The sequence below is a fragment of the Aphis gossypii genome, chromosome X, assembly GCF_020184175.1.
Source record: "Aphis gossypii isolate Hap1 chromosome X, ASM2018417v2, whole genome shotgun sequence".
Taxonomy (NCBI): domain Eukaryota; kingdom Metazoa; phylum Arthropoda; class Insecta; order Hemiptera; family Aphididae; genus Aphis; species Aphis gossypii.
This window is the reverse complement of record NC_065533.1, coordinates 30201762-30221971: the sequence shown is the minus strand read 5'-3', so window position 1 is coordinate 30221971 and position 20210 is coordinate 30201762. Positions and strand designations below refer to the sequence as shown.

General features: G+C 25.8%; 1 protein-coding gene across 1 annotated transcript; it reads left to right on the top strand.

Moving 5' to 3' along the window:
- Window positions 1-859: 859 nt before the first annotated feature.
- Window positions 860-15673, top strand: LOC114126611 (uncharacterized). Its single transcript, XM_027990601.2, has 13 exons — window positions 860-1149; window positions 8352-10444; window positions 10518-10735; window positions 10796-10946; window positions 11044-11471; window positions 11536-11722; window positions 11801-12021; window positions 12128-12380; window positions 12455-12766; window positions 14017-14209; window positions 14294-14410; window positions 14474-14786; window positions 14861-15673. Exons 2-13 carry the CDS (start codon window positions 8419-8421, stop codon window positions 15011-15013), a joined length of 4572 nt encoding a protein of 1523 aa, XP_027846402.2. The 5' UTR covers window positions 860-1149; window positions 8352-8418; the 3' UTR covers window positions 15014-15673.
- The last annotated feature ends 4537 nt before the right edge of the window (window positions 15674-20210 follow it).

Below are 20210 nucleotides of genomic sequence, written 5' to 3'. Positions count from 1 at the left end.
ACAAAATGTAATTAATCCGTAAAAATAATATTTGTAATGGATACATATTTATTTTAAATTTTAAATCATCACCATTTCGTTCCCAATTCATTTAGTAATGTTTTAACACAAGTCAACAATTGACAATATAATATATTACATGGACTTATTATTGATATTGAAATTAATAAGAAATGTAATTAATTTTATACAGAAAGTAATACAAATACACAGAGAAATATTAATTCTCGAATCATTTTTTTTTATTTGTACATGATTTAAGTTCACGATTTTTCATTTCTAAGTCCAAAAGCATTTTAATGGACATTATGTTTTGATTTTATTGGTTTTAAACAGCTTTTAAATAATTTGGAATAAATTAATTTTTAGTGGCAATACTATTATGTCATAAAATATATTTAGTAATACAGATAATAAACGGTCTTCGCTCAGAATCGTTTACATTTATTAATGAATTCAATTATACAAACATAACACGTCGTACATTTTAGTGACTTCTTTTTCAACAGTGACTAGATACGCTTCGCTTGACACCTAATGTAGCAGAACCATTGTAATTGTTCACTTCACGTTTATTTGTGTCCAGACCGTCCGACAAATAGGTATAAAATATAAATCACTTAGGCTAGGTTCAGATGGACTAATTCATCACATTAATACATTATTACCTATTTGTTAGACACAATAAGTTATCACTTATCTATCTTTAATCTCTTTTCTATGTTATCTACGCTTAATAGTTATTACGGAGGTCGGAGGTTCTAAGCGAATCGACACAGTCGGTCGTATGCGTTCACCTCCAAGCAGAAACTCGGTCATGGAAGAAACGAGTTTATCACAAACTATCAACGAGCAACTTCTGCGAAGACGGTCGATAGTCGATACTGGAACAGTGGCTGTTTACCTATTACCTACTCGTTGGACTGTTGCGGCTCTATAAGTTTCGCTTACTCGCTTCCGTTCTATTCATTAACCATGCTTTCGCAGTGATGTGCATTTTCTGTTGACGAATATAAATTATTTACTTGATTAATTCATTGACCGCGAAAACACATAACCTGCTGATTCCTCGAACATTTAAATTGTGATTGCTGTAATCGTTTCGACGCGCTGATGAGATCAGTGGAATTCTGAAGCAATCGTTTGAAGGTATATAATAATGTATTATGTTAATAACTTATAAGTATAGATTATTAAACCATTTGTCTTACACTTCTATGATCGTATGTGATTTGTATTTGGTTTATGTCCTTAACTCACATTTATGCTAATAATTTATGAGCCAAAATCGTTTCTGTAAAATATCAGAATCATCTCTGAGTTCCCCTGCTGATCAACTAACAGATTATAGTACATTATAATCAGTGGCAAATACTGACTCCAAAGTGTAGGCATGCTTGTTTACCATAATGTATTATAGTTTATAGTTCTATTTAATTTATAATTAATATATAATACACTCATTTGTATTAATAAAAATCTATAAAATTGTCTTACGGGTAGACGTAAATTATATAAATCATTGAAGAAGCGCAACATATGTTACAATCAAAATAAATAAAGATAAGTATAAAAAAAATGGATGAAATTCCTTATGATGTTTTTAAATTGGTACTTATAAGTTATTAATGACAAAATAGTTGTTGTCTTTTTACTAATTATGTTATTACAATATAGTACTAAACATAAATTAATAAATACTGTAATACTTTTGTGAGAACTGGACTAACTGTATTTACTCTCAAATACCTAGGTACACAATCCAAGTAAATTATTGTTTAAACCTTATTTAGTGATTTTAGCTACAACCGCGGTTGTTTGATTCTGATTAAGTGATATAATCATTCATATTAACTAATATTCAATGTACCTAATATATTATAACAATTGTATTATTGATTATTTGATATGAATAGATGTTTTCAATAATTGGCTTAAGTTCATAGTTATAATTATATTATTTTCTACAGCTTGTTGATGTTATCATTTTTGTGCTGTCTATTTCACAAGTTTGTCCATTGGTACAGCAAACACAGTATTTGCATCTTACTTTGTCAGTATAATATTAATGGCTTCAAGTCTAATACAAGCAATACTTCTACCAATTTTCATGAGAACAAAAATATGATTTTTTTATCTTTTGTTTCTTTTTTTTATTTTATCTAACTTAATTTTTATATTTACCTACATAAAAATGCAATTTTAAAAAAAAGGTTTTATTCTCCTACCTTTCATGGTATTTACAGGGAACTGCTGGATTAGTAGATCATTAATATTTAACAAATTTATGTTATTATTACTATAGAAACTGTATTTAAAAGATTCTATTTTTCTAATTGGGAAAGCCAAGTACGAGTATTGTACATGGTTCTGATGAACTACTACTATTATTACTAATTACTTGGAATAATTTCCAAATCATTATCAGTATCTTTTGACTTTCTGAGTACTTTTTATCCATTATTTTTTTTAAAAATTAAATTTGTTACTTAAACATTTGTTATTGGAAACATAGCAGCAATTTCTACATTAATAATAATATTATTATGTTCAATTAAATTAGTGTCTTGATTATTATCAGTTTTATCTACAATAATATAATATCCTATAGTAGCATTTAACATTTTTCATGTTCTGGACGTCAAGAGTAATCTAAAAAACTAAAATAATTTATAATTCTCAATATTTTTTAATGAACAACTTATTAGGAAACTTGTTTTAAAAAATGTCAATTGCCTTTAAATAATTTTAAAGGAACCAAAATATTTTGAAAATTATATTTTATATTGAAAATAATCACCTAAAAATTTCAAAGTTCTATGGTTTTTGTTTTCGTATTCAAAATTCTTAAGATAATTAGTTATAATAATGATAAATAATAATAATATGAAACAAATATTTAAATTAACTATTGTAGGTAGATATTTTGTACAATAATTATTAATTGAAATAATTGAAATAGAATTTTCTATTAAACGTTCACGAATTTAGTTACTAATACTTAATGAAAAATATAAAAACTATAAAGACAGCTATAAAAGCAATAAATTTATCATGTTACAATGTTTAAATAAAAATGCTTAAAAAACGGCAGCTATATAGTAGTCTTAATAACTTACTATCAACACATGTGCATAGATGTTCGATGTATAATGTAATATTTAAATGCACCGTATTAATTGTGCCCATACCTAGGTTGATATACATTTGATTATTTGATATCAATGGACAATGGTCAATGATTAATTAATAAATATAATTATCTGTAAATTCTAAAAATTCAACCCCATGTCAAATTAGGTATGATAGATATAAATAATAATAACCAATATCAAAATCTTATCATTAATGAATTTAATGGATAAATAATTTATGGTATCTGTATATTTACTGTATATAAATTAGGTTGCATCCGAAAATTGCACACAATCAGACATTGTATAACAAAATACCTTAAACTTCTAGTGGTTAAAACCGCACACTTATTTAACTAACAGATAAAATAAGATATACTGCAATAATCATGCTAAAATGTTTAAGGACTAGTCATCCCATTCGTTATTAGCAGTGGCAAATTCTCCAGGCATGCTTAGCATGCGCCGTATGCTTAGAAATATAAACGTTATTAATCAAAATACAAAAATTATTTTTTAATCAATAATTGTTTTAAAAAAAATAAAATGTGTTACATTAATTCATTTATTTCTGTTATACTTAGGTATCTGTATTTGTCTTAATTCTAACATTTAATGACAAAGCATGCGATTGATGTATGCGCAAGCTATACGACCCTTATTATCGCTATAAAAAAAAACCAGTTACTCCGAGACAACACCCTCTACTAGCAGCCGCGTATTAATCACCCAGGGCATGCTCATTCTGTTGCGGTTTGTCAACGTAATTTATAAAATTTACATGTATGAGCAAATGACAATTTTTTTCATTTTAGTTAAAAGAGTTAGTCAAGTCTCAATTACAATTATTTAAGTATTGTAGTAAGTGATATTGTATATAATATATATTAAATTAAAGTCTTATTTATAAATCAATACAAATTTGTGTATTATTTATTTATTATAAATTAAATAGAACTATGAATACATTATGATAAATTAGCATGCCCATACATCAGAGTCAGCATTCGCCGCTGGTTATTCATTGGTCTTGTGTACCTATACCTTTATTATTTAGTAGTTAAAACGTAAGTGATTTTTGGATTTTTATTCAAATATTTTTAATTAACGAAAAAAACGAAAACATGATTATGTTTTATAAATATATATATATATAAATCAACTACAAACAATTGCTTATTACCATATTGTAACGCTGTTTGAAAGTAAACGTTTATGCGTGTTAAGCACGCCACTTCATACGTTTAGAAATACACAATCTAGTAGATTTTAATTAAAATATTATTTATAATTTATAAGCAAACATATTTATATAATTTTTTCAATGATATTATATATGTATCTCTGCAGCAGTTTATCGTCAATATAAAATTAAACTACAATAAAATAGTATAATATATTAAATAATATTATTAGTTATAAAGTATAAGAAAATATATGTGTAGGTTCTAAAATGATATACAAGGTGTAACAGGAATATATGACAAATAACATAATATACTAGAATAGTCGATCGGGCGGAAATTTGTTGCGGCGACGCGGTAACGTACGGCGAATAAGCCGCGGCATTGAACGTGTTAAGAAATACACTCTGGAGAGGCATTAATTTTGAAAAAAATTAATTTTTAGATTTTTCCCTTTTGTTACACTGTAAAATCTACCTGTGTGCCAAATTTCACGTTTCTAGCTATACGGGAAGTGTCTTATAATTTTGATGATCAGTCAGTGAGTCAGTAATAACAATATTGCAAATTTTGAAATCCTGCCATTTTGAAATGGCACAATATTAAGGGCTCATTTTCTTACAGCGTCCTAAGCTACTAGAGGTTAATCTGTGTTTTAAATTTCAAAAGTTTATCTTAAGAGAAAACAGAGATATATGGGTTAGAAAAAAAGGGCGAATTGGTTCGTGTAAAGATACACTGGCATTGCTGTAACTTGGCCTGGCGCACTGCCGTGCGCTCAGATTTTCGTTATTCGTTACCAAAACAAACACAATCGATGCGATTAATGATTATTTACTAAATTTTTACTAAAAATCGTAGAGCGCTCCCAATGGATTTATAAAACGACTAATAAAAATGTATGATAATGGTTGTTTTAGGTGGCATTTTAATATCACAAATATTTTTACCATCAAGTATTGAAACCTTAGATCATAATATACTATGGTTGGAGCCACGGCGTATTTTTTTTGTTGCCTATATTGCTATATTGCGACTAGTCTCTTGAAGAGACGCACAATCTACGCATGCGCAATACAACTCCTCGCATATTTATCCATAGTATCCGTTGTATGAATAAATATGCGAGGAGTTGCATTGCGCATACGTAGATTGAACGTCTCATCAAGAGACTCGTCGCAATATCGGCAATATTTTTTTGTATTGATATAATACGCCGTGGCTCCATACATAGTATAATATGATCTAAGATTGAAATTATAAGTCTTTATTATTTATACTAATAGATAGATAGCGCAGAAGAATCTCAGGTAAAATCAGCTGATTTCTGGAGAACATTCGTAAAACATATTACACCTTCCTGCAATTATAATAATTCTTACTATCTACTATCTAGTCGTAGTGTTTGCCGTTTCGTTTAACGACAAATAATTTTGAAGATTAGGTTTAATCTACGACTGTTTATGTTTTTGTTATTGCTGTCGAGTTCAGTTTATAATTTGTGTCTTGAAAATATTTGCGTCTTTTATTGTAGTAGTACGTATCGCAACTGCAAATTACACAATTGTCTATTAGTTTGCAGTTCAAGTACGTTTCAACTGTTTCAAGTGAGTTCATACTTACATTTTTCATTTAAAAATCCCGACAGATGTTTTGGGTTGTCAATGAAATACGAAAGACTCAACATTTCTGAAATTCTGGTCATTTTGGATCACTGAAAAATTTCAATCACGATATCTTCATACGTTGCTTGTTGTTTTTCGTATATTTCATTACAATACCAGTTTGCCTTTAGTAAATTGGACATAGTAACTCCTTAACTAACCAGTTAATGCTTGCATGATATGTATATATAGTTTTTAAACTTGATTGTGGAATTTTCTAAAATATTTTATGTAATAAGAATTGAGTTATCAAATTTGATAAAGTATAATCAAATTATAATATAAAAGTAATTTTTAAACACACGAGGTTAATATTTTCCAAACTGTAAAATGTACCCAAAAAACTGATCAAATTTAAATTGATCTTAATAAAAATAACTGTACTATAATTATATTATAGTGTAATTTTAATAAATTTCTTGGAGTTATAGATTTGCCTTTCAAATATTAATTATTACACTGGTAGAATATTTTACTCTATACAGCCATTGACAAGTTAAATAAAAGATACAATATCACAATGTTTTCTGTTAATTCTGTACATGTGTTGCTTACGTATTTTTATAAAGTAATACTACACAATAATTATAATAAGAAAGGTTAGAATGTATGACCATGATTCATAAGTTTATGCACTAAAAAATTATAATATAACATGCATTTAATTACTTAAAATCTAAGACTACCTACATTTAATATTCACAGACAAAAATCAAATTTTAAAATACTAAAAAATATCCACTCATTTTTAAAAATTTTATTTTATTTCTTATGGTTTTAATCAATAACAATAATTCTATGTCACTTTTGTAAAAGTTTTAAACCCATATAGTTATACAAAAAAATGAATATAAATCTAAACAAATATGTAAATTAAATGTATAAAAAAATAATTTTTGCTATTTATTCAAAAAAGTCTACCATAATATGCCAAACATGTCAAAATATTCTAAAATATGCACCATTAAACTTATCATGTAATATTTTGTATTACTATTGTTATGAATAGAGCTGGGATTTTAATGCCCTAAAAAATCTCAAAAAATGCATTCTAAATTATATTTATCATAGCTTAAAAATTGGAAAAAAAATTTATTTTTTATTTTAATGGTATTTGTTACTTTTTTTTAGTTTTGGTAACTAATTCAGTAATACTTATCTAGCTATTGTTTATATACCTATAATATAGCTATGATACAATTTTTATCAATAGTTATCAAATCTTTTCTTAAGTAGGTAAAAAAACAAACAAATGTATAAACTTACAAATCCTGTTTATGACTGACATATTTTTCTTTAAATCATGTGCATAGCTTTATTAATCTGTTAGGTAGTATTACATGTTAGCTGTTATATTAGACATTACTTGATATACTTTTCTAAATTTATACATTGTTATTCATTTTTATTAAATTATTATGTTCTTTCATACAGCACAAACATATTATATATACTTAACATATACTAGTAAGCAATTGCCCATAGTCGATAATGAGTATAAAGTTTGTTGGTCATAGCACATGCAAACACTCAAATATGAAGTGTAAAATTTCTATTTTAAAAGTATATAAATTAAAGTTTATATTTTAAAATGAATGATAAATTATATAATTTTATTAATGCATTTTATAATACTATTTCTGATTATTTTAAAGGGATATTTGCACGCATTTTATTTTAGAGTTCTTAAGGTCATCCCAAACCTAATAATAAGTTACATAATTTAGAAACCATTTATCATTGATCTTTTTATATTTATACATCTATCTAATAAGGATTTAACTAGTCAATTATTGCCTCTTCGAATTTCATAATCCCAAAAAAAAATATGTAATAAAAGTAATGTAGATATTTTTATTTTTATTTTTGTTTTTTGAATTTAAAAGGACAAAGTTATGATTGATGTAATTATGGTAAAAAATTCTTTGATAAAACATGTAAATTAAGATCATTCTTCTAATTATATTCTAATCAATAAAACATAAAAATATTATGCAAAAAATGTTACTTACAGTATTTCTATGTGTTCAATGATCTAAGTATTTGTATGTAAGTTTATGAATTAGTTTGTTTTTATAAATTCATTTTTAATCTAAAATTATGACATAAATTATTTTACTCTATTCAGTTAAATTGGAATTAAGATTAGGTACTTTAACTTATACTAGATATTCTATATTTTTTATAATTAGTTAAAAATAATAATATTATTATACCTACTTAAGTAATCACCTATACCTATTACATGTATTTTAAGTATTGATTTACATATTATGGTGGTAACTGGTTGTTGTTCATGATTGAAAAAACTATATTTATAGTAATACAATATTTATTAGACATTTTAATCAACTTATAATATTTTTCAGGTTATAATAAGGTAATCATACTGAAGAAATGAATAATTTTTAATCTGATAAAACCACAGAAACTATTATGGATTTAGATTCGTTAAAAGATCCTCACATTTTACATAACTACAGTAGTAGTCCATTAAATGACAACAGTAATACAAGTGGTACAAAAGTTACCAAATTAAATGAATCTACTGTAGTTAAAGTAGAACAAAAACAAATTAAACATTTTAAAATTGGCGATAATAATGATATTGAATTATCTAAACAACAGGAGCCAGTAAAACAAATAATTGCAACTACGTCTGTTGGAAATACACCTAAACTAGTTAAAATCAATGTACAACCTCACTGCATAAGTAGTTCATTGGATATCAGTAATAGTACAAGTGATACTAAAATTACAAAATTAAATGAATCTTTTTCGACTAAACTCCAAGAACAAAATAAAACTGAAAACCTTAAAATTGAAGATAAACGTGATGTTGAAATATCTAAACAGAAGCCAGTAAATCAAATTATTGCAGATACTTCCGTTATAAATGAAAACAATATATATCCTACTTTGAATAACAGCAGTAGTACAACTGGTAAAGAAGTTACCACATTAAATGAATCTGCTTTGACCAAAGTACAAGAACAAAAAAATACTGAACATCAACAAAAAGTTAATAGAAATAATGTTGAAATATCTAATTCACAAATACCTGTAAAGCGCATGATTCCCATATCTGTTGTTAATTCACCTACTATGAATGTAAGTAATATACGTTTTCGAAATTCTAATTGTGATGTTAGTAGTTTATTGAATAATAACAATAAAAAACATGGTATAGAAGTTACTCCATTAAATCAATCTACTTCAACTAAAGTGCATGAACAAAAAAAATCTGTAAATTTAAAAATTGTTGATAAAATTGATGCTGATAAATATCAACCACATGAGGTACCAGTCAAGAAAATAATTAAAACCACTTTTGTATTAAATAATCCTCAGAAAAATCAAAATAATCTAATTATAAGACCAAATAATTTTCCATTTAATCTAGAAAAAATTGCTGTTCCAAAAACAGTTTTGTCTAATGTGAAAATAGTTCCTACAATTATGCCTGGCCAAATTAAAAAACCAATCTCTATAATACCTTCAACTACACACATCAATTCAAAAAATTCAATTATTACGAGAATACCGCCCAAGTTGAATCCTGTTGATATTATTAATAATAAAGGGATTTCAACATTAAACCCTCCCAGGTTCAAAATAATTTCTTCAAATGACTTAAAGTCAAAAATGGTTCTAGTTCCACCAAAACAAGGTAAATATGTATTAACAAATATAGAAAATGGAAAAGTCACAAACTTGCGGTCTTTTATTCCTACATCGCCTATGTTAAAACCATTAAATTCTATAATACCAGTGACAGTCGTTGAAAAGTTTAATACAATTGAAAAACCGAATGAAAAACCAATCGATACAATTGAAAAACCAATCAATGCAATTATAAAACCAAGTGAAAAAATAATCAATACAACGGAAAAATCAAATGAAAAAACAATCGACACAATTGAAAAACCGAAAATAAAAAATATTGAATCAAAATTTGTTATTAGGTTCAAAGAATTTGAGAATCAAAGATACAAAATTTCACCTGTTAGAAAAAACATAAATTTTAATAAGTTATTTGAATCAAACTCTTACTTTAAACTTAAACAACAGAGTTCTAAAAATTCATTTATTAAAAGATTAAATAGAAAACGTAAATCTCATATAGGTCTATCAAATTCTAAAGTAGTTAAGACTGGCGAAAATACTAAAGAATTTAAACATAATCAACAAGCAAAAGAACTAACATCAAACGAAAATAAAAATTTATCTGATTTTGATAATTTAAGTGAACCTAAAAAACATATACCTCATACTATTACTAGTAAAGATTTAATAAATAATCATTCAAATGTGGTTATTATAAGTAATCAAACTGATAAGCCTAAAATAAAAACAAATGTTAAAAAAGAATTGTGTCCTATTCCTGGATTTATTCAACTATCGCGAAAGCCAGATTCTCTAATCAAAACGTATGGTCAACCATTATCTGGCAAAAAATATGGTTGGTATAAACTATGAATTATAATAATATACATTCTCATTTATAAGCTATTTTTTTTTTTTTTTTATTACAGGTAATTTTAATACTAAAGAACAAAAAACTGTAAGATTAGTACCTATTAATACTTATAACCAACCAAAAACAATACTGAATACTAATATTCCCGGAGATGGTAAACATTTGTTTGTAAAAATTGTAAAAAAAGCTGATTTTAATTCTTGCGGTACTATTGCTAAAATTCCTAGTGATAAAATGTTGAAAATAATTCCTAATACAGTTTATACACCAAAAGTATGGTATATTAAATATTTTTAAAAAAATAGTACACGATTAAAGTTTGTCATTTTTCAGAATTTAAATATTAATACAGATGACGGAAAAAAAATATGTTACAAGAAAGTATCGTTCGTAGATCCAATCAAGAATTCAAATAACTCTACTATCCAAAGGCTGCCGTCAAAACAAACTACTGTTAAAATGATTATGCCAAGGAATAAATCAAGTATAACAATATTAATAAATTATTAATATTCCATATAAAATGCTATTATGTCTTATTATATATTTTTAAAATATCCATTTTAAACCTTATTTTTTAGCTGGCATGCAGGGTCCATTTATTCGTTGTGAATATGAATATTGTGATACAATAGCATACAAACCTGAAATGATCGATATGATGTATTGTAGCCCAGGGTGTAAAAATTTAGATACTAAACTAAAGTTGGCTACAAAAAAGACTACTCATGAACCACAGAAACCACAGGAAAATACAAACATATTAAAAAAACCTATGATTGATCGAAAAATGCTTTTAGCAAAATTGAGAAGTAGAATTAATAAAAGAAAGCAAAGCTTACCGTCTTTACAAAAAGAAAATGTATTGGTGTATGATTCGGATAAAACTGAAAAACTTGATGATGTGTCCTTAAAGATGCCACCACCTGCAATACCATTAACTGTAAAAAGTTCTTTTCAAAAGTCACAAAATAAAAGAAAATATTCAAAATCAAGTGGATTTACAAATGTATTATGATTTATTTATAATTAAATTTTAAGTAAGAAGTAAAAGCCTTCTTGTATTTTTTCAGAGTAAACAAGAAACTGTGAATGTTATGAGTTATTTGCAACATACTGATTATATACCTGCTCCAAAAAAATTATTTGATAATCCTTTCCCATATGATATTAACCCTTTTAAAGTTGGACAAAGACTAGAAGGTATTGATCCAGAACATGAAGCATTATTTTGTGTAATGAGTGTAGTGGAAGTTTGTGGTAATTATTATATTTGTTTTTATTTTAACTTTAAAATTATACTTAAGATATATTTTACTTGATTTGATTTTTCACCAGGATATCGCATTAAGTTACATTTTGATGGCTACTCAGATCTATATGATTTTTGGGTAAATGCAAATTGCCCAGATTTGTTTTATCCTAGATGGTGTGAAGAAAACTTTCACACTTTACAACCACCTAGAAATTATAATCGGCCATTCAAGTGGACTGAGTACCTTAAATTACCTGGTATTTCGCCTGCTCCAAAATGGAATTTTCCTACTGCCTTAAATACTGTAAGTTGCATTTTTAACAATATTTTTTTATTTGAACAATGTTAAATTAACTTCTAAAAATGTATATATATATGAATGTATTATATAATATAATTATTGTACTTAGAATCGTATAGAAAATCATTCATTTTATATTGGAGCTAAACTAGAAGCTTTAGATAAATTAACCCGCACAACATCAAAACAGCTTATATGTGTTGCTACTATTGCTGATATTTTGGGTAGTCGTATACGTATTCATTTTGATGGTTGGACAGACGATTTTGACTACTGGACAGATATTACATCAACTAATATACATCCAGTTGGATGGTGTGATAAAAATGGACGAACTTTATGTGCACCTAAGGGTTATGATGGTAAATATTTTTTCAGTATTTTTATATTTTTACTCTTATTAAAATAAATTAGATAAAAACTGTAATTTATTTAGATTGCAAAGGAAAACAACCTTTTTCTTGGACTAAATACTTAAGTGAAACTAATAGTGAACCTGTACCAGAAGATGCATTTTTTCGCAGACCATTACGAGAATTTACAAATAGCATGGCAATTGAAGTAGTTGATATTGCTAATCCTTCATTAATTAGAATTGCTAAAGTAGTAGATGTTAAAGGAGATGAACTTAAAATACTTTATGATGGATTTGATACCATTTATGCATATTGGATTGAAGATGACAGTCCAAATATTCATCCACTTGGATGGTGTTTAAGCACCAATCACCCAATTGAGCTATTTAAAGGTTAACATTTATAATATATTCTAATTACTTCTTAAGTACTCTAAGTATTAATAACTTTTTTCTAAAGGATAAAATAAAAATTTAACAAGTATCTAATTTAATTGCCTATTAATTTTACTCAAGTCATTTGTATAAAAGAATAATTATTAACTCTAAACTAGAGTGATACATCTTGTTTTTTAAATTATTAACAAAAATATTTTGTCAGGTACCATAAAAGTAATAACTACAAGAATTGATACGGACAAAAAATGAAAATACTTAGGTTATATTTAAATTATTTATATCGAGTTGGCGACACACAATGTGATTCAATCGGAAATTTAATTAATACAAATAATAATATGAGACTTCTGAATAATTTAATTTTATGTTTTGATTTCATCAGTATTGTTATAACAATCGTTGGCATAATGTAATATTAAAACTAAAATTAATCTTTTTAAGAGACAGTGTGTATTTTTTACTCATAACTTATAAGTTGAATTTAAGAGATACCAATTATTAATAATTTTTACGTTAGATACACGGTACATGTGTAACTGACCAAGACGTGTTATGAGTATTATGACAATAAATGCAATTAAGTTAAATTATCAGAAAACATGAGAAGATGACAAAAGATAAACAAATGATTAAAAAAATTCTTCTTCTAAATTCGAAACACGGAATGTTCAGCTTCTCAAGGTTTTAATGTTATTTAAGGCATTTATAAACAATTATTTATTTTACTTCAAGCCTCAAGGGTATCTTGGTTAAATCTAGATGTCATCAATTATATCATTTTTATATCTGTAATACTGTAGTAATGTACTAAGTACTATATAAATACTTTTAATAGTAATTAAATTATAAATTTTATAAGTGTGATACTATCATATTTATCGTGTGCTATTTTAGTATAACCTAGTGAACGGCGTATAACCTTGATGGCTATATTACGCAATTTATTTTATGAAGATGAAAACAAATTATTTTATTTTTGTATGTACATAATTACGAGCTCCTTAACTTTATTTTTCATTAATGGTAGTTACAACACTTACAACTAGAATATTTTTTATTGTATTACTAACTCCATATATCTTTGGGTGTAGTGTACTCTATAACAATATATCTAATGTATTTTTAATATAAAATTACATATTTGCATTTAAAAAAAAGAACAAAAAATTTACATTTTTATTTAATCTTGAATGTGAAATTTGTAATTATTAAAACAATTTTATAACATTTATATTTATTTTTAGCGGACGCAATACTTTGGTCTTGTAGAGTACCTGGTTGTAATGGTAAAGGCAATATACATAGTACCAAAAATACTCATGTATTTGCTAAGGAATGTCCATATGAATTTGAGTCGTGGAAAAAATTAATTTCTGGAGTGACGACTAAACCTGATAGAATAAGACCTGAGGACTGTCTATTATCTTCAGTTCCCAGGTAATTAAAAAAAATTGTATTTATATTGAGTGTGTTTATACATGTATGATTTATTTTTTAATACAAATTTAAATATATGTTTAGTTATTTAAATCTTCAGAGTACTGTTGTACCTACAAAAGTTAAAAATAAAAAAAGATCGAAGTTAAATAAAATGAAAGCCTATAATTTTATGAACCCCAGAAAAAGAACCAATTACAGGTAATATATTTATCAATAACTATTCTAAAAATATTTTGTTAAAATAATTTATAATCGGTATAGTTCAAACTTGAGTAAAGCCATTCGTGCTAGAACTACTTATAAAAGAGCTGTTGAAGTAATGGATGAATTAGAAATAATTAGAGGTATTAATGATTATACAAGCTATGGTTATGGCTCTTTTAAACGTCCAAGGCTTAATGCATGGACCAGACATAGCGTGCTACACGGTATACCAATATTTACTACTACTGATGTAAGAAAATGGCCTGTAAAAGAAGTAGCTACTTTTGTCGAAATAGTAGTATCTGATAATTACACAGATAATGATGATCCTTCTGTTCGAATGAAAATATCTAAATCGTTTATGAAACAGGTGATAAATATTTTATTTTTATTTTTAATATAGATTTATTATTAATTCTTTATTCGCTTATTTCTTTTATACAGGAAATTGATGGTGATGTATTTTTAATGTTAACTCAAAAAGATTTGACAGATGTATTAAACATTCCTCTTGGTCCAGCACTAAAACTGCACAATGCCATTGTAGTGTTAAGACAAAGAATTTCTGCATTTGATGTTGCGGATGGATCATCATAACTAAAACAAAAATAAGTTCTACTTTTTTATTTTATTTCTCGTTTTGTATTTTATTACTTTTTTAATTTAAAATGTTTAGTACTTTATTATGTATTTTAATTTGATACCTTTTTCTTTTAAAGCATTTATATGTTCCTTGCGATTAATAATAGTTACTTTTGTATTAATCTTTTATGTAAGAAACTTTATATAGATATTATTACATAAAAACTTAATTTCAGCAATTTTAGTTCATTTTTAGGTATAGAATACATAATATTCATTAATTGTCTATAGCAGTGGTGGCTTGTAGGTTGGTGCACGTATGTAAACACAGCACAAGCAAATTTATCAAAAAACTATTTTTCTATAACATATTAACATATTATGAACATATTATTGCTCTTATAGTAAAAATAGTTTTGAAATATACACACATCAAGCAGTGTGCAATAACACTGCCTTTCTCCTTTTATACAAATGAGGAAAAAATTCAAATTGTGCACCACCTATTTTTAACACCATGAACTACCACTGGTTTATAGTACATTTAATTACCAGGGTATCCAAAACATTGTTGATTTTATAAAAATATCATTGTCATTTGTCATTATATATAGTTAAATTGATATTTTGAATATTATTATTTATTACATCATTATAATTATTTATAGCCATTTATTTAAATGTTTTATTCCTATAACTCATCATTCCATTAATATTAAATTTTTAAATCATAAAATTTATGATTATTTATAAAAGTGTTTTTGACATAAAATTATTAATTTTAAGAGTTAATTAAATTACAAATTGTACATTGCATGGCTCATAGATTAAATTTAGCGCTCTTATCATCTTTTTCTGATTCAGACATCTTATGTTCTCGCATTATTAAAAAATCAATAATGAGAATTATGATTACAACTCTCCGTAAGAATACTATAAAGCATTTATAATTTTACCATCTATAGATAGTCTCATTTTAAATTTGAATAACTGTTTTAAGCAAAACTGGTGTTTGGTTATCTATTGAAATCCCATCACCAAAATTTCCTCTAAATAAAAATGTATTTAAAAACATATTTATGAAGATTGTGTATTTGCAAAAGTGATTGTCTTAGAATATTTGTTATGGTGTAAAAAATAGGTAAATGTAGTAAAAAACCCCACTGAAATTATAGATATTTTAGATGCATGTAATGTAAATTTTTACTCAAGTATGGCAACTACCAGTTTCTAAAACAGCAGTAAAGCATTCCTTTTCAACATTGAAACACTTAAAAAAAACATTACTTTGTATTAAAGTTGAAAATAATAAATGTTAAACGGGACTTGCTGTTCTGTCAATATGTTAGTAAGTGTCTATATTATCTATATACAAAGACACAAAGTATTGGATACAATGATCTCAATAAAATAGATAATTAATTGTATAATGTTATATTATGTTATATAACCTTACAGTGTGGACAATTCTTGACATTCGTTGGAAATAATTAGATTAAGTTGTATTTATTTGATTTAAAATCCTAACTATGTGCCTAACAGTAGGTGTTGAATGGTTTTCATCATTAATTGGATCACTAATGTATTAAACTTGAATTCAATGATGAATAATTCAAAAATAATAATAATTTATCATCGTATACTTACGGAAAACAGTTTTAAACTGAGGCTAAAAGTTTTTGGTAACCTATGTTATCAAACAATTATTTTAATAATATAAAATATTAACAGATTTTCATAACTATATGATTAGTACATTAAATAATTAAAGTAAGTACTAACTACTAAGTGAATGATAAATAATACTACAGCTATGGAATTCCCTTGTTTAGAGGTAAGGATGATTTCGATTTTGGTAGTCATCTGAAATCTTGTCATTGCTGTACATTTTATCAACCATTCTAAATAGAATGTTTGAATAAGCTTAGTTAGGTTTTAAAATACTATAGTTACTTATGTCTTTCAACAGTTTTTCTTCTTAAATGAGAAATAAAATTTAATTATTTAAAATATTTTAAACATTGATATTATATTGATTGTATTTAAAAGCACTATTCCAGATTAGGTTATATATAATAGCCACAACCTGTTCAAGTTGATGGTTATACAAAAATTGTTGCAAGTTATTTATTTTGTTTTCACTGATTATTGTACTTTATATGCACTTATGAGGATTGGGATCTTTTGTTTAACATACCTACATTTTAAAGATTAAAGAACATGCCATAGCAGTAGATAGTTGCTATAATCTGCTTAACTCAGAGAGTAAACTACCCTTCCACCTATTTACATTGACTAGGGCCAATGCAATCTTTTTAAATTCAATTTTTTATGTACTTCATACACTTGAAGTTTAAACAATTAATAATTGATACTTGCTCCTAGTATTATTACAACAAGTCATTCCTGATGTACTTTGTCATAGTCTTTTACAGTGGAAAAAATTTCCAAAGTTATCCTAATGAGTTTAACAATAATCGAATCCAAAATAATTAATTTATTAGGTATTATATTATAAAATATATGTAATATTTATTTTCATATTATTAACGATGAGTTTATCCTTTTTTGATTACGTACCTACAAGTATATGGTGTTAATCATACGCTGTTGCTTTATAGTTATTGTACCAATTTTCTTTAAAAAAAAGCGTCATGGTGAACCAACTTTAATTTTAAAACCTGAAAAGAGTTCATAAATAAATAAATTTATATTTATATAAAAAAAATATATATCATTATCAATGAAACCAAAAAATCTGAACAAATGTTAGCTAACATAATTTTTCTTATATGAGCTACAAATTTTGAAAAGTTTTCAACATTTTGAGTTCAAAGATTATGGTTTATTAATAAAACTGATAATTTTTAAATTTTAAATTTATAAAATATGACACAAACAACTGAATTAAATTGTTAATTTTGAAATAGTTTGAAAATAACTGTTACTTTATTTCCCGTTGGTCTTTGTGATACGGATTGCATACCAAGCACCATCTTAAACCTTTTGAAAGATAAATTACCAGGGTTATTCCAAATTTTCCTAAGTTCCTTTTGATAAAACCAAGTATTAATATTAACTAGCTGTAATTACTTTCATTTGATAGTTGCTATGCTTTTTTGATTGAATTTGTAGCTATATTCAGCTGAAAATAATACAAAATATTGTTAGCATATCATTGTCACAATGATATATTTATCATATTTATCTAAATACAAAAATTTTAAATTATTTGATATTTCATAATATTTTTGTAATATTCTTCATCTTGACATCTAGCACTGAAATGAGCTCCGAAACCAAATCATTTTTTTTTTAACTAATAATGTAAATAAATTGTAACCTCGAGACTCAAATGAAGAAGTCTGTGCAAAAATTAGACAGCTCCATTTTTCAAAACTTTTCAGGAGACCAAACAAACTATTTTTAAAATATTGTATCATTAGTAAAATTAATTAAGGTACATTGACCATCCTTAAAAAGAAGATGGATTATTAATTAATTTGATTTTTATAATTTCTTCAAAATGCCATTAATATATAGTCTAAAATGATTGGAGTTATCTGGTTGTTTGACCAGAAATATTTGTTAGAATGTACATATATTAGGGTGGCCCTTAAAAATAGATGTTTAAATTTTTTTGGCGGCATCATCCCATTTTTGTTAATGCCCAAAAAAATAATACTTGCAAAATTTGAAATCAATCATTCAATTTTAAGCCGTGCCCCCAGGCACTTAAAGTTGAGTAGTTTTGTTATTTTTTACAGAAAAGTATATAGTGTGTTATAAATTTTTTTTTTAACTAAAAAATATTAAACAATAAATATCGTGTTGGAAATTATATGAGGATCTCAAAAATGTCATTTTATACATTATTACAATGTTTATTACTGAGATAATTACAATTTTAAGTAAAAAATATGAAAAAGCTCATAAAATCCGACTTAATGGTATTTTTTCGTTTTTTTATTTATACCAGTCGAATGGTTCAAAATACAATAAAATTACATATAGGTATACAAAATTATTTAAAATTAAATTTTCTAAAAAACATGTTTTAAATAGTTTGAGTTTGATAATAAGTTACATACTTGTAGCTAAAAACATATAATATATTATGATTAAAATAGAGATATACAAGTCTAATATATACTATTAAGTACACATTTTTATATTTTATATAGAGTAATTATTTTAGTCAATTTTTTCCTATTACTAAATTTAAAATAAGTAATTTATGTAATAAATAGTTTAATTTTTTTAAGTAATTGCATTAATGTAGATTTCTTGCAATCGGGAAACTTTTTCCTGTAGTCACTTTCAATTTGTAAAACAAACTGTTTTTGCTCTTCATGGGTTGTCAATAACTTATTGTAATCCTCCATAAATTTAATACCCCGCTTTGCCGTATCATTTACTACTCGTAACTTGGTTACAATATTTAATGCATTTTTATAACTATGAATGTTATCCCAAGTCCATGGATCATTTTCAAGATAACTTTCATCCAAATTAAACAGTTTGAAAAAATCTCGGGTCTCACCGTTTACGAAATTATCTATTTCATTTTTTATAAACTCGTCCATATCACAGTTGTTCAGTTTTAAACGTTTCGTACTTTCATTTGAGCTGTTGTTACTATCTAATCATTTCGAGACAGCTACCTTTGATATTTCTGCATCTATTGCTTGGTAGTTATATAACTTTTTAAAAAAAACCAAGTCGTTATAAGGTGCAGCAGTTGCGGAAGTTGCCTCGAACCATGCTTCGATGTATATAATTATTAAAAACACACATATATGGTGAAGTGCAGTTTTTCTTTGGCACTTAGCTTAAATTCATTTCTAAATAAATAAATTTTTATACAATAAATTGCCTTAGCCATCCACCTTGCACGATGAATGGCACCAGGTACATGGAAAAACGTAAGAGTTTTTGGTTTTTCACCAAGAAAAATTAATGCCAATTCTAGTAATTCTTTATAATCGTTTCTAGGTTGAGCATTATTTAAATTGTTTTTTAAAAACTCTAAAAGTCTTTTCCTTTCCGGTTTAATAATTTTTTTTACATATTTTTCTGCAATACCTGAGTTCTGTTTGTTTAAATTATTCCAAGATAACTGGAATCGTTTGAAAATCAGTACATCTTTTCCAGTTGATTTACCCATTTTACAATCAAAAATACTCCAGAGAACAATTTCAAATATATGATG

Excerpts from the sequence above, each read along its gene's own strand:
- LOC114126611 (XM_027990601.2), top strand. The coding sequence starts at position 8,419 with ATGGATTTAGATTCGTTAAAAGATCCTCACATTTTACATAACTACAGT. Across the intron at positions 11,472-11,535 it reads AATCAAGTGGATTTACAAAT|AGTAAACAAGAAACTGTGAA; the intron begins GTATTATGATTT and ends GTATTTTTTCAG. Across the intron at positions 12,767-14,016 it reads CCCAATTGAGCTATTTAAAG|CGGACGCAATACTTTGGTCT; the intron begins GTTAACATTTAT and ends ATTTATTTTTAG.